This window comes from Camelus dromedarius, chromosome 4 (genome assembly GCF_036321535.1).
Source record: "Camelus dromedarius isolate mCamDro1 chromosome 4, mCamDro1.pat, whole genome shotgun sequence".
Classification (NCBI taxonomy): Eukaryota; Metazoa; Chordata; class Mammalia; order Artiodactyla; family Camelidae; genus Camelus; species Camelus dromedarius.
The window spans coordinates 51,522,013-51,537,651 of NC_087439.1; the positions used below are offsets into that span (position 1 = coordinate 51,522,013).

At 43.0% G+C, this 15,639-nt stretch overlaps 1 protein-coding gene and 1 long non-coding RNA gene across 2 annotated transcripts in view; one reads left to right on the forward strand and one right to left on the reverse strand.

Moving 5' to 3' along the window:
• Positions 1–15,639, forward strand: part of LOC135321141 (uncharacterized) — a 124,929-nt gene that overhangs the window by 10,215 nt on the left and 99,075 nt on the right. The window lies entirely within an intron of this gene.
• Positions 1–15,639, reverse strand: part of TTN (titin) — a 284,130-nt gene that overhangs the window by 2,726 nt on the left and 265,765 nt on the right. The window contains exons 312-326 of the mRNA XM_064484940.1: positions 14,520–14,825; positions 14,153–14,434; positions 13,379–13,972; positions 12,968–13,255; positions 12,566–12,865; positions 11,781–12,083; positions 10,928–11,230; positions 10,241–10,825; positions 9,818–10,123; positions 9,407–9,706; positions 8,162–8,737; positions 7,745–8,050; positions 6,327–6,920; positions 550–6,203; positions 265–421 (exon numbers count right to left, since the gene is read on the reverse strand). Of these exons, the coding sequence (XP_064341010.1) occupies positions 265–421; positions 550–6,203; positions 6,327–6,920; positions 7,745–8,050; positions 8,162–8,737; positions 9,407–9,706; positions 9,818–10,123; positions 10,241–10,825; positions 10,928–11,230; positions 11,781–12,083; positions 12,566–12,865; positions 12,968–13,255; positions 13,379–13,972; positions 14,153–14,434; positions 14,520–14,825 (10,854 nt within the window). The remainder of the gene's footprint in view (positions 1–264; positions 422–549; positions 6,204–6,326; positions 6,921–7,744; positions 8,051–8,161; positions 8,738–9,406; positions 9,707–9,817; positions 10,124–10,240; positions 10,826–10,927; positions 11,231–11,780; positions 12,084–12,565; positions 12,866–12,967; positions 13,256–13,378; positions 13,973–14,152; positions 14,435–14,519; positions 14,826–15,639) is intronic.

Below are 15,639 nucleotides of genomic sequence, written 5' to 3' on the forward strand. Positions count from 1 at the left end.
ACCTGACTTTATTAAACATTTCTGGGAGCGGGAATCTTATATAATCTGGATGGAATCTTATATAACAGCACATGCAATTAGGCACTTAGTAAGTATAAAAGTATATGCTATAGTCAAACATGTGTATTTGTACATTTGTGTACAAATGGTGTTCTGTAACTTGGTAAACAGTTTTAATACTTTGTGTATGTGTGTAAGGAAGAGTGTTTAGTAATGTTTCTAAATACTGTTTTCTGAAAGTGATAAGAATAAAAGCCAACCTACCTTTTATTGTTAATTTGCAGCTGGAGGACACAGATCCAGCTGAATTTGTTATTGTACAAGTATAAAGTCCACTGTCAGAAGTATCAGTCTTGTGAATTTCTAGGAAGAATGCTCCTTTGTCTTCAGAGAGTTTATATTTACCTCCTTGTGTTATAGCCTGTTGAATGCAAGTGATAAGAGTTTTAAAAAGTGACTTAATTTAAAACTTTCTTTGGGACTTAGGCAAGAGGGAAGAGGTTAGTTTTTGTAGAAGATAAAATTAAAGGGCATATAAGGACTGGTTACCTTTCCATCCTTTGTCCAGATGACAGTCGGCTGGGGTTCTCCAGTAGCTTTAACTGCAAATTTAGCAGTGCTGTCTGAAGAAACAGTTGTATCTTGCAGCCCAGTAACAATGACTGGTTTTGAGGAAATTGGTTCAGGAGCTTTTGGTTCAGTTTTCTTGGTTTCGATTAGCTCAGCAGTTTTGGGAACTGCTTTCTTGGTTTCTGCTGACTCAGCAGTTTTCTGAGCCGCTTTCTTGGCTTCTGACGCGCTTGACACCTGCTCATGTACACTCTTGAAGGCTTGTCCCCTAAACTGGAAGTTGGTTTTGGAAGTTCCACCTTCACCTGAAATCTCACAAACGTATTCTCCACAGTCAGATTCGGTGAGGTTAAGGATTTTGAGCTCACAGGTACCGTCTGCTGAATGATGAAACTGGAAATGCCCATTTTCCTTCAGTTTCTTGCCATCTTTATACCAGGCAACCTCTTTTACACATAATACGCTACTTTCGACTGCACAGGTCAGCTTTGCTGTATCTTTAGAAGCTTCTGCTCTCAGGGACTGAGTTATCTTGGGTAGGGCAGCGACTGGTCGCTGCTGCACTTTCTCTGTTGGTGTGGGTTTTGTCTCTGTGGGCAATACAGCTTTTGGGTGAGAAGTGACCGGTTCTGGGGATTTCACTCGTTTTGGAGACTTAACTCTTTCTGGGGATTTTACCCGAGGCTCCGGGGATTTCACTCTGGGTGGTGATGTCATAGCCTTTTCAGTGACCCTGGCCTTCTGAATGGTCAGAGTAAAATGTGCCTCTTGCTTGCCTTCACTGTTTTCCACCACCACGCTGTAACTGCCCTCGTCGGAAGCCTGGACTGCAGAGATCTCAAAGGTTGATTTGTACTTTGTGCTGGTCACTTGGTGGCGGGCCGAAGTGCTTATGACTTGTCCCCCACGCAGCCACGTCACAGTTGGTACTGGCTCACCATCTGTATCGCAAGAAAACCTTGCAGACTCGCCTTCGTAGACGGTTATGGACCTTGGCTTCGTGAGAATTCTCGCTGCTAAAGTCGTCTTAATCTTTCTGTGTGTGGATTTTTCTTCCAGCGACTTTTCTTCCACTGCAGCACTTTTCATTTCTGCGGATGCATAGTGTTCATAAGACGAGAGACTTTCCCTGGTCTCTGTCATCTGTGACTTCATTTCCCTGACCGAAGAGGAAGCTTCCATCTCAGATGTTTTCTTAAATGATGAGACTGCATATTCCTCTGTTCTTGTCAGCTCAGGGAAGACAGATTGGGGGACATCTTCATCTCTGCGCCGGGATGCGTAGGTGGTGTAATCCCCTCCCGTGACATCCAAGGTCGCGTAGTCAGAAGCCTCACCTTTGTAGTTGGTGCACACGGCACGGTATGTTCCGCTGTCATCAATATTACAGTCTAGAATTTCCAGGGTCAGGACCCCACTCATGTTGGTATAATGGATCTTGCTGCTTTCTTGGAGTTCTACACCATTGTGGTACCATTTAACATCGGCAGTTGGCTTAGACTGAACGTTTAAGATAAAACGTGTGTTTTGGCCACAGGGTACCCTGTGGGAGCGCATCCTCAGTGTGATTCGAGGGGCATGGTCCAGCGTAAAAGGCTGCTGACTCAAAACCTCGTATTTCCTTTCTGATGTCTTCTGAGTTTTTAAAGCAGCTTTCATGGACTCATACCTGGAAAAGATATCAAATCTTGCAGACCTCTCAAATCTTGACAGTGATCGCTCACTCGACACGGGGCTGGGGGAGCGTGGGCGAGTCCTCTCTGGGGTGGGTGACCTCCTTTCTGTGTCGTCCTCATACTCCTCAGCTGGCTGTGGACGGGTCCGGATCAGCTCGGACACCGGCCTCATTAGCTCGATGTATGTTGGAGACAGGGAGCGCCGTCGCCTCAGGAGCTTGGACACCGAGGAGGATGTCTCTCTATGAGCGTGTTTTGAGATCTCGTATTCTTCCTCAATTTCTGTAATTTCAGTCACTTCTCTCTGCCGTCGCGATTTCTTTCTTGATTTTTCTTCCCTCGCCATGTGGTCCAGCTCGCTTTTGTACTCTGAGAGCCGCTGGGTGGCAGTGACTGGACGCAGCAGCTCTTCGTCCTCTCTCTCAGCCATGATTCTCTGCCGTTGTCTGGGCTGCCGGTACGAGGCCTGGGCGTGCCGCTCCCGCAGCTCCGCGTAACTTGTGCTGGTCTCCTCCCTGGTTGGGATGTGATAGGTTGAGTATCTGAAGTCTTTTTTTGTTTCCTCCATTTTGACATGAGCTTGTGGTGAAGAGTAACGCAGACTCGAAAGCTCAAAACGTGGAGGGCTCCGGCTTGGGGGGGAAGCTGAAAAACCCAGTTCCAGCTCTTCTTCCAGACGCAGCCTCTCCTCCTCTGTTCTCTTCATCGCCAGGTAGTCGTCAATGGGGAGGAGTAACTCTTCGTCCGAAATGTCCCCAAGAGAACGTCTTCTTGGTCTGTAGTAAAAGTAGTAATCAGGAGAAGGTGTACGCCGGCGGGCTGGTCTCACCATTTCAAGATCATCTTGGGACAGTTTGGGGATCCGCCATCTAGGTCTGTATTGATCTGTGATGCGAGGAAGAGGCATCACGTAGAACTGTTCCCATCTTGAAAGGCGGATGCGCTTCGGTCTTTTCTGTACGATTCTGTCAATCTTCCCGGGCATTTCAAATTGATCACGGATCTTTTTGTACCATTTCATGTCAGACATGGGCACGAACTGCTTGATGTGTTGGTCTTCTTCTACGGTGGTCTGTTTGTACTTGCGTGGCTCTGGTACTTCGTAAGGCATACGGAGTTTTCTCTCCTCCTTCTTTTCTTCTGTCTCGAGGCGGTATTCGCCTTTTACAGTCTTGGTGCTCACAGCTGGTTTGTAAAGGATAGCAGCTTCTCTCAGCGCCTCCTGGGCCACCTGGGTCAGTGGCACAGTTTCTGTTCCAGAAAGAATTTCAGCCATCCTTAGCGTCTTGTCAATTTGCCTCTGGACGTGTCGTTCTCGCTCCTCCTCAGTCTTGAACTCCTGCTTGACATACCTCAAGCGTTCCACTTGGAGGTGGGCCTGGCAGCTGGTGGATCCAGCTGTGTTTGTGGCTGTGACCCTGTAATAACCCGTGTCTTCAGGCAAAGTGTCCCTGATGTGCAAAGCATAATAATCCAAGCCTTCATGGATAATTTCAATGTTGGGCCCGAGGGACAGAGGATGACCATCCTTCTCCCACTTTAATGTCGGCGGGGGGATGCCAGACACTCTGATCTCAAAGCAGACGCTTTGGCCTTCTTGGCATTCTGAGTTTGCCAGTAGCCGTTTGAACATGGGTCTTAAGGTTGTGTCTGTTGGAGGTGGGTGTGGGGTTACAGTCAGCTTTGCTTTGCAGCTGTCTTCGCCGTATTTGTTCCTTGCTACGACAGTGTACTCGGCGTCATCTTCTATAGTTACGCTGTTGATTGTTAATTGGTAAAGACCCTTGTCCGACTCAAATGTGTACTTCCTATCATCCTCACCCGGTTTTATTTTCTGACCTGATTTATACCATGTTACACGAGGCTCTGGATGGACAGTTATAGTTACTCCAAACCGGACATTTTCACCCACGTAAGCTGTCTTGTTATAGAGAGGCAGGGTGAATTCTGGTGGCCTTTCCAGGAGTCTCATGGTATCTGTTCTGCGCTTAATTTTCCTCATGGTTCTACGGCAGTAATAATCGTAAACCTCTCTCACACCTTTAACAAACAGCTCTGCATAAGAACTGTCTTCTCCGTAGTCATTGACTACTTTGCATCTGTAGGTACCGTCATCGAATTTGGTAATGTCTTTGACATACATGGTGGCCACTCCATCCGCATAGGTGATTTCATATTTCTCACTGTTCTCCAGCTGTCTGACACCAAAGTACCAAGTCACCTGGGTAGACTGATCATAATTTTCAATTTTGCATACGTATTTGACATATCCTCCTTCTTCACTGACTGCATGCATTATCTGCCCAGAAACTGGGCCGATTTCAATGGATGCCACTTTAACTTTAGCAACGCTCACTCCCTTCTGAGATCGAACTGCACCACCACAGGAGATCCGGGCTGCTGACACAACCATGTTGAGGTCTTTCTTGATCAGGGTGTGGTAGTAACGTCGGTGTTTCAATGTCCGGATAACTTTAGTACTGACTCTTTCTATCTTCTGCTTCAGCCATGGGTGCTGGAGGGCCTCAGAGGCTGTCATGCGAGATTTTCTCTCTTTCACTAACAGCCGGTCAACAAAGTCCATGGCTTCAAGGCTGATCTCTTTGAATGCCTCTTCATCAAAAGTATATTCTGCATTCATGATGTTCTCAATCATCTGTTGGTTAGTCTCAGCCAGGAATGGATTGATACCACTCAACAGCACATACACCAGTGTTCCAAGTGACCACATGTCTGTGGCTGTGCTGACAACATCATGCTGGTGGACTTCAGGTGCATAGTATTCAGGGGCAGTGAACAGAAGCCTAAAGTTGTCCCCTGGCTTCAGCTGACGGGCTTGACCAAATTCTATGATTTTAATGATGGAGCTCCTTCTTGTCTGGTAAATGATATTTTCTGGTCTGATGTCAAAGTTTCCAATATTATGACTGTGTAAGAACTCAAGTGCTTCGCAGACCTGGCGAACATAACTTACAATTTCTCTTTCATTAAGTTCAAAAGCACTCGTGTTAATGCGTTCAAATATGTCAAGTCCTGATATGAACTCAAAGATCATAACTAATTCTTCCATGCTTTCAAATGATTCATGGAGGTATAAGATGTTGCGGTGCCTAGCAATGTTTAGAATGGAAATTTCTTTCTTTACCAAAACCTGATCAGTCCCTTTGACTTTAACAAATTTGGCCATGTATGTTTTCTTTGAGGAGGTCTCAATACAACGGTGGACAATTCCAAACTGACCACGCCCAAGATCTTCGGCAATCATGTATTTCTCGTAGAGTTCCTTGGTTTTAGAATGAGACGCTTTAGTCATAGAAACTTCCCGGGTTTCGTCTACCTCTTCATCATAGTTCATTGCTCTGGTCTTATCTTCTTTGGTTATGGTTGGTTCTGAAGGCTCGGAAGGCTTGCTCAGGCCAAACTTATTTTCAGCTATCACACGGAACTGGTAACTTGTTTTTCCAAATAAGTTGATGACAGTATAACGTGTTTCTCGGGCCTGTCCTACACGGATCCATCTTTCTGCAGTAGTTGCACATTTTTCAACAATGTAGTTGGTGACTTTGCTGCCGCCATCTGAAGCCGGCTCAGTCCATGTTAAGTTGACAGAATCTCGTGAGACGTCACTAACTTTGACTCCTCGGGGTGGGTCGGGAACATCAGCCACGTCCAGTTCAACTGTCTTCTGATCGATTCCGAATCTGTTTTTAGCACAGACCACATAGAAACCAGCATCTTTTCGCTCCACTCCATTGGGGAAGACAAGTGACGTGAAAGATCTTGTGACAATAACTTGGTAGTGGCCATTGTTGTCAATGAGATCTTGTCCTTTCTGCCAGGTGATCACTGGATCTGGTTTGCCACTGAAAGGGATCTTGATGCTGATCACCTCACCTCGGAGAGCATGAACTGCTCCCATGCCTTCCAGAGTTTTAGGCAAGTGTATCTTGGCTGGAACTGTATCAGAATAAAAGAAGGAAGAACATAATTTAGTAATACCCAGCACTAAGAATAACACCTCCCACTCGATTATTAATATGTAATCTAGCGCCAAACAGATGTTTACTGATTTGTTTTTACCTTCCACTTCCAAGGAGGCAGTGCCAGACACAGATCCTCCTTGGTTGGTGGCTCTGACTTGGTAAACTGTGGCATCATCATCTGTGACACTTGCAATGATGAGCTGGTGGTAGCCACCCTTAAACTCTTGAATTCTGTACTTTAATCCATCTGCGATGATTTCTTTGCCTTGTCTGTACCATTTCACAATAGGTTTCGGATGCCCAGTCACTTTGCAGACCAATGTAGCGTTGCTCTGATATCTGACATTTAGATTTCTCAGTTCCTCTTTAAAGTGTGGGGCCTGAATGGGGACATCAGATTTGGGAGTGACAGGTTCTGATACTTCACTCCATTCACTTTCCCCACCAAGGTTTTCACATTTCACACGGAACTCATATTCAAGACCTTCAATAAGGTTTTGCACTGAAAATACGGTTTCTCGAATTTCATCTGTTGTCACAGCAATCCATTTATTCTGCTTCTTCTCACGCTTCTCAAGGTAGTAATTTCTAATCTTTGCACCTCCATCACTGGCAGGTGGCTTCCAGGCCACAACACAAGAATCTTTGGTGACAGCAGTAATAGTTGGTTTGCCAGGAGCACCTGGCTTTTCTATTTAAAACAAACAAAAAGCATTTGACTCATGGGATGAAACAAACAGCTTTGTTAAAAACTTTTTTAAAAAAAATAAACTGTTATGAACCTAATGTTTTATTAAGGATAGCTATTACAGAAAAGTGAAGTTGGTTACTTTATGCTAAGAGACTTATCAAAACACAAAGTTCCTTTTAAAGACAAAGGGGCTAAGATATTAGATACACAGAAATTCAGTTTAATTGAGATAAAGGCACTTGTCCCTTATCTGAATCTTTGCTATTTCCTTTCAAACTTATTTCTGTTAAAAAAAGTTTTCTGTAAGAAAATAAACTTTGGGTTACCAGTGGAGAAAGGGAGTGTGGAGGGATAAACTGGGAGTTTCGGATTTGCAGATACTAACTACTATGTATACAATAAACAACAAGGTCCTACTGTATAGCACAGAGAACTATATTAAATATCTTGTAATAGCCTATAATGAAAAAGAATATGAAAAGGAATATATATGTATACATGAATCACTATGCTGTACACCAGAAATTAACACATTGTAAATTGACAATACTTCAATTAACAAAATAAAATAAAATATAGGAGTAAACAGTAATGAGGTATGTTCAAATTTGGAATGTGATAGACAATGAAGATTAGTTTTTAGGTATATTGAAAGACTGATCTTTATGAAACATTGAGGTCTAAAATTATTTGCACAGATGTTTGTTAAATATACTAGTCAAGAGTTTAAAATGTTTGACAGTTGTTAAAAAAAAAAAGTCTCATGTAAAGATGGAACTTTGTCCTGCGAAGATTGCAGAGGTTGTACAAGAGTTTGTACTCACCAAATGGACTCTTAATGATCACAACTGAGGAGACTTCTAGAGGATCACTGATGCCAAAAGTGTTCTGAGCTGAAACCCGGAAGTAATACCCAGCGTTTTCTGTGAGGTTCACAATTCTACAGGTTGTCACTGAGATGGCTGAAGACACCAATTGCCATTCAGCCCCTTCCTTGGCCTCACACTTCTCCACCACGTAATTGGTGATCCAGGAGCCTCCGTCATCTGCAGGTGGTTGCCAGCTGATCACCACAGAGTTCTTCAATAGCGCTTCAATCACAATTGGTCCTGTAGGTTTGTCTGGTTTATCTGTTGGAGGAAAATACAATTATAGTGGTTTTTATAGTGTATCTCCAAAGATCTGTTTTGTTTGTTTGTTTTCTTTAAAAATGAAAAACACTGAAATTGAAAATGAAATACCTTGTATTTCCACATCAAGGATGGTATCCACTGTTCCAAGAATGTTGCTGAGCTGAACCTTGTATTTCCCAGCATGAGTCTTGCGTTGGACGTTCTTCATGACGAGATGAGTGTAGTGCTCAGTGTTTTCAATAGTAATGTTTTCTGAGTTTTGCAAAAGTTTCTGGCCGTGGAACCAAGTGATGGCAGGTATGGGACGACCAATGTACATAACATGAAGTCGAAGGGTGGAGCCCACAGCACCATAATATTTCTCTTTCAGTGGGTAACCGGGATGGAATTGTGGTGTGGCTTGCAGGAGAAGCTTGCTGCTGGTTTCTACTTCTCCAACCTCATTGGTGGCTATGCAAGTATAAACACCTTCATCTTCTTGTTCCTCTGTCATTACTGTCAGAGTATGTGTGCGTCCATCTGAAGACATTTTGTACTTCCGGCTTTGTATGAGCTCCTTACCAAATCGGTACCATTTAATGTCAGGTAGGGGCCTCCCAACAATCTGGCACGACAGCTGAGCTGCTTCGCCCAGTTTGGTGGTAACGTCTTTCATTTCTTTGCGTACTCCTGGGGCTTCTCCAGCTGTAGGATATGGAAGATAACATTAATGCATTGTTACTACTGGATCTGTAATCCTCTGTCATTGTACATCAGGAATGAATTCATCCTATTGACTAATACTTTATTAGACACCATGATTTACACATGAGTCTAATTCTTAAAAAGTCTTCACAGTGATTGGGGGGTCATCTGGAAAACAAGGATTCCACGAGCACATCGTCACGTTATTATGTAGAGTGACTTTTTGTGATTGGGGGGCATTCATGAGGTAAAAGGGCTCGGGGAAATCTGAGTTCTCTGTAGATATGTAGTATCTTTGCCCTTACTTAGGTTCACGGAAGTACATTTGTTGTTCACTTAAGTATGTTTGTTGACCCTTCAAGTCATATTAGGCATATTGAAAAAAAAAAAAAAAACCCGACTGTATTCAAGGGAGAAATTGCTTGGGGGATATGCTTGTTCACTGCACCTTACAGTCCGCTGCTGAGGTTATGTGCTTGGAATGAAATGACTTCCTACAGAACCTATCAACTATTCCCTGTGTGTGCATATGTCAAAGTAAGTGATTTCTTTCCAAACACTTGCTCTCCAATAAAGGTTTGTGGAGATCTACTTAGTGTAGAAGAAGAATTAGCCTTAACATGTTGTTTAGTTATGCAAACCATAAGCAGAGAACTAATGGCTACTTACATGTTAGTTTCGTCTTTACAGACATAGCAGTTCTTCGAGGTCTGCTCAGCCCTGTCTCATTCTCAGCGAAAACCCTGAATTCATATTCAGTGGCTTCTAGCAAACCCCCGACTGTGAATTGCCTGTCTTTGATGCGGTCCTTACTGCTCTTCTTCCAGGCACTGTCTCCAGATTGTCTATATTCAACCCAATATCCAAGGATTTCTTTGCCACCATCACATTCAGGTTTCTCCCATTGTAGGGTGACGCTGTCTTTGGATATTGAAAGAATCTCAAGTTCTCCAGGCTGGCTTGGCTTATCTGAAATATTTTAAAACAGGTGAAAAGGAAATCAGCTTTCTGCTGAAATAAAAGAAGGCCAAAGATGGCTTCCCTCTCTGATTCTAACCCCTTCAAAAACCCTCTCCTTACCAAATGGATCTTTGCAAACAACTGGTTCAGAGGGAGGGCTGGTCTCGCTCAGGCCAACGTCATTCTGTGCGATGATGCGGAACTGATACTCAGCATCAGGAACGAGCCCGGTGACAGTGTACATTGTGGTGGTGATCTGAGTCTTGTTGTGTCTGACCCATTTGTCAGTTGATGTCTCCTTGCGTTCAATGTAATAGCCTGTGACTCGAGAACCACCATCATCTTTGGGTCGGGACCAGGATAGGCTGACAGAACTCTTGGTCACATCGAGTACTTCTGGAGGATTGCTTGGAGGCTCTGGAGGGTCTGGGTGTATAAGTGGAAAACACATGTGTTAGAGCACAGTCCAGAATCTTATAAGCTGGTGGCTTTCATTTAGAAACAAAAGAGGATTTTTTACAGTGTTGTGGTTGGAAAACTTACTCAATGGTGTTTTTGGTATGACTGGTTCCTCCGATTTCAAGGGTTTGCTTATTCCAAACTGGTTTTCCGCCGAAACACGGAAATGGTATTCCACGTTTTCTTTGAGGCCTTTTACCACCAGAGATGTACCCCGGACTCTGGAATCGATAGTATACCAGGCGGCTTTAGGCACTTCTCGCCTCTCGAGGATGTAGCCTAGGATGTCGGCACCACCATCATCGGCAGGGGCTCTCCAGCTGACCCTCACAGAGCGAGCTTGTATGTCGTCATATTCAAGTGGCCCTTCTGGAGTGTTGGGACTTCCTATCACCCTGACCTTGATGTAAACAGCCTTCTTGCCACATTTGTTTTCCAGAACCAGGTCGTAAGTGCCAGAATCATCCCTGTCTGCTTCTTTGATTACAAGCTCAGTGTGTGTTTCAGAGGTGGCAATCATGGCACGCTTGCTAATATCTTGGCCTTCCTTGGTCCATTTACATATTGGGAATGGTTTTCCTTTGATTGGTATGGTAAGTCTGATGACCCCACCTTGTCTTACACAGATACCTTCCTGGTATCTTTCATCAAGTTCATAATCAGGATATTCTGGGGAAAAAGATAGGATTACAATGAGCATTTTGGGGGGCACGTGTAGAAAATAAGTCTTAAGGCAAAAGGCAGAAGAAAGTAGATGATCACATGTCTTACCAAGCATTTCAGTGACTTTGACTGTTCCTGGCACCTCAGCGGGCTCCCCAGGTCCGCCAGCATTACAAGCTAGGACACGGAATCTGTATTCGGCGCCCTGAGGTAGGTGTGTTAGAGTATACTCCCGAATCTTGGTTGGGGTGGTATTACATTTGGTCCATTCATGTTGATCTACTTTCTGCATTTCAATCAAGAAGCCTGTGACTTTAGATCCGCCTTCATCTTCTGGGACACTCCAAGCCAGGGAGACTGATGTCCTTGTTGTATCAGTAACTCTTGGGTTTTGTGGCTTTCCTGGAGGAGCTAAGGAGGAGAATAAGACAACAACATACTTGTTAAAGTTGTTTCAGGGCTGAAAAATGTGCCACCTAACAAATTCAGAGAGTTGCGGAAACATGGAATGTAAACATTAGAGTATTTCTCATTTTGTAACAATTTATTCATTTTATCAGTGAAAATCACTTAAAGCTCTTGCTTTTTCCTTTATCTTATATGTGCTTTATTTATGATCACTACTACTATCTTCATATTTATCAGATTTTAAAGTGCTTCCAGAAATATTAACTTGCTTTACAATTTTAACTGTGATGTAGGGCATATGTTGTGAGTCCCACTTTAAAGAGGGAGAAAGAGACTCAAGAGAAGAATATAAGAAGTTATTTGTCAAAAGCTGCTAAGGCTGGAGCAGAGAGGGCATTGATGGCAAAGGGATACAGGTGAACTTTTATTTTTTGATTGTGGTGGTGCTTATACAACAGTACATTTCCCCAAACTTACAGAATTACATATTTCAGGAGGGTGAATCTTACAACATTAAAGTATACCTCAGTAAACGTATACAAAACACATTTACCAATTGGATCCATGGCAACGGTGGGTTTGGAAGGACGGCTTGGTTTTCCACTTCCTCTCGCGTTAATGGCTGTGACACGGTGTTCATATTCTAAGCCTTCAATAAGGCCAGTGGAACGGTACCGCGTCATCGTCACTGGTACTTTATTTACCCGGACCCACCGGTCTGCTCTCACTTCTTTGCGCTCCACAATGTATCCAGTTACTTGGGCGCCACCGTCATCTTCTGGTGGGTACCAGGTAAGTGTCATGCCATCACGGGAGACATCAAATATCTGTAATGTTTCTGGAGGCCCAGGAATACCTGCAGCAGGACAGAAGTAAACACAACATGGCAGTAGCGATAAATTAAAGACTCATACATTTGTGTAAGTTTGTCTCGTATATACCATTTAAAAATGGTATCTAAGACTCTTGTGACTATTTTTCTAGTGTTTTCCTTTTTGTACTTGGTGTTCCTCATTTTCTTCAATTTTATAAACATTTGTTAAGCATGTACTCTATTTTTTTCTCACTGTGACACTCCTCCCTCTCCCCTTCCCTCCCTCCCTCCTTTCCTCCCATCCATCCTTCCCTAACTCTCTCCTCCTCTCTTTCTTTCATTAAAATAATTTTTAACCCCGTTGAAAACAAACAACAAAAGGAGGTTTAGGAACTTGAGAAAGACCCTGGGGTCAATTTTGTGACCTATTTTTTCTGACATTAGGGCATATTAAAAACAAATTCCTTTTTGTAAACATTTAGAATCAGAATTGGGGAGAATGGTGGAAGGGTCCAGGGACTTACTGATCCTGCTGCGACATTCTATGACCTCAGACTGCAAGTAGGAGCCAATTCCGAAGCGGTTGGTCGCAGCCACACGGAACACATACTCATTTCCTTCAATGAGTCTGGTAAACTTAAAGGTTGATCTAGTCACTGATTCAGACACTGGCAGCCATCCTGGACGATGGGCATCACGTTGCTCTACCACATAACCGCTCAGTGGAGCACCGCCATCCAGTTCAGGTGGTTCCCAAGAAATGGTAACTGAAGTAGCATCAATTTCATCAATCTTGATAGGCCCAGTTGGTGGACCAGGCTTGTCTATGAAAGAAAAAGGAAGCCAGGAAATTAACTTTCACTTCAAATCAAAATTAGGTGACTGAACATCAACAACTTGCTTTTGCCTTTGTCCCACATCCTTACCAAGAATGATAACTTTAATGGTCTCTGAAGTAGTTCCAGTTGCATTCTTTAATTCAAGTATATATTCTCCAGTATCTCTGATAGTGGTTTCACGGATCGTTAACTTGGCTACCTTAGTGCGAGTTTCAACTGTGACACGCTCTGATTCTCTTAGTTTAGACCCAGCAAAGAACCAGGAAGCGGTAGGTGGTGGGCGACCAGCGATCGGTATCACCAGCTCCACTGGTCTGCCGGCTGGGACATGGACGGTCTTTTGAGGCATTGTAGAAAGATCGATTGTTGGCAGCACTATGAGAAAGAGGAGATATTTACTCTTAAGTATTGTTTTTAATGACAAAGTGTTATGAATTCTTTGTATTTCCTTCATTTTACATTACCGTTACTGTTATTTTTTGGTGATTTGGGACGTACCTTTGAGGTCTTGTATGGTCACAGCTGTGACGATCTCTCTAGGTTCCGACACACCTTTCTCATTTTGTGCCCTTACTCTAAATAAGTACTGTTCACCTTCATTTAAGGAAATAACAGTGTGCTCTAGGATGGTGGGTTTCAAGGTGACAACCTTCATCCATCTCTCAGTGCCAGCTTTGCAGGCCTCAAGAACATATCCAGTGAGTCGGCTGCCACCGTCGTAGAGTGGTTTTTCCCAGGCAAGGCTAACAGTTGATTTGGTGACATCGACCACGTCTAGCTTCGTAGGTGCCAAAGGCACTTCTGAGACCAGAACCGCATCAGATGTTTCACAGGGTTCTCCAATGCCATAAATATTTTCTGGCAACACTCTGAAATAGTACATGGTTCCTTCTATGAGTCCGGAGATTCTGTAGAGTGTCTTGCTGCATTTGGTAGTTACTGTTTTGAATGCTCTCATGGCAGCTTCACGCTTCTCAATAATGTAATTGCTGACAGGAGCTCCACCATCAATTGTGGGAATTTCCCAAGTAATGGTCACAGAATCTCTTGATACTTCCTTAACTTTCACTGAAGGACAGGGACCAGGAGTATCTAAAAAATAGAACGAAAAATCCATGCTTCTTACTCGCCTGATGGGTTGACTGAGTTCTCTTGCAGGAAAATATATTCAACGTAGTTACTTTCTAAAGAGGTGATCAGTCACATTAAAAAGATACGCAAGGTATATATACACTATATATATACACAGCATAGTCAAAGACAAATGCTTACCGTATACTTTAACAAGGACTGTTGCTGATTTCTTGCCGGATTGATTTTCGGCTTCAATGGTGTATTTGCCAGCGTCGTACCGGTTAACTTTGTCCACAATAAGTAAAGAGTAACTCTCAGTGGTGTCAATGATCGCCCGGCTTGCAAGGTCAATGCCCTTCTTGCTCCATGTGATGACGGGAGGTGGTCTTCCAGATACAGACACCATCAGCCGCAATGAAGCCCCAGCTCTGATGGTCACAGTCTTCTTTAAATCATCTGCAAGCTCAAGATCTGGTATTTCTGGAAAGTTAACGTCAAAACTTAATTAATGCATGAACAGGTATGATGAGAAAATAATTCACCAAAAAGCTTATCTTATAAATACCTAGTCTTTCCACGGGCTCAATTTCGGCAGTTGACTCGCTGTATTCACTCATACCCTTCACATTCACAGCTGCAACTCTGAAGGAGTATTTCTGGCCCATTTTAAGGTCTGTCACAGTGAATTCATTATTTCTTATTGTGGCCTTGGTATGCACTCGGTACCACTGATCAGTATCCTTCTCTTGCATTTCAAGAACGTATCCTATGATGTCAGTGCCACCATCATACATGGGCTTGGTCCACGCTAAACTGATGCTGTGTTTGGTGGTATCTACGACTCTTGGAGCAGAAGGTGGTCCAGGGGTATCTGTGGAATTTCAAAAGGGGATGTGGATATTACATAAATAAGGAATCTTTGAGATTTGTATTTTTGATTTTCAAAACTCACTAAGGCATTATTCTTTGTCCACACTCACCAAGATGATTATCTTGTACTGTAACTAGGCTTTTCTGACACTACAGGACAGCAGTGTATGCTCTATTATTACCATTACTATTTTAAGAATTATACTTCTTTAGAAAGGTGGCTATTTCTTTCTGGCCACTTTGGCTAGCCATCTGTGTCCTGCTAGCTAAACTCATTGCTTATCCATTCTCAGGAACTTTTCTTTAGTTGCTCAGCTTTCGACAGGCTAATATCACTTGTAACCTGTACATTTCTAAAAAGTATAGAAGTCAGTTTTCTATTTCCCCTATTCAGACCCAGTCACTTACTCCTTTTAGTTCTTGGGCTTAAACTCTGTACAATGATTTGCCACTTATTTTTGCAGCTCTCGTGATTCACCACTTATTTTCAAAACTCTGGTGGCAATTACTTTGTTAGGTGCTTATTGAAATACTAGAAACTTGATGCTCTGCTAAGCCTCTTAAGGGAAACTTTGTCTTTTTTCTTTTTAGTAGTTATGTCATTACAGTGAATTTTTATCCTTTCTTATTAGGAAGATTTGTAAAATATAACCCGTTTACATTGATAGTAGAATAATTTATTTTTTTCATAGATTGGAAAATACTGCAACAATTTTCAGCTACTAACTTATCAACAGAAGTGGTAGTTAAAATGTTCTCTATCTTAGGCTGTATTTAAGATCCTTCTAATAAGTATATGCCTTTCTAGACCATTC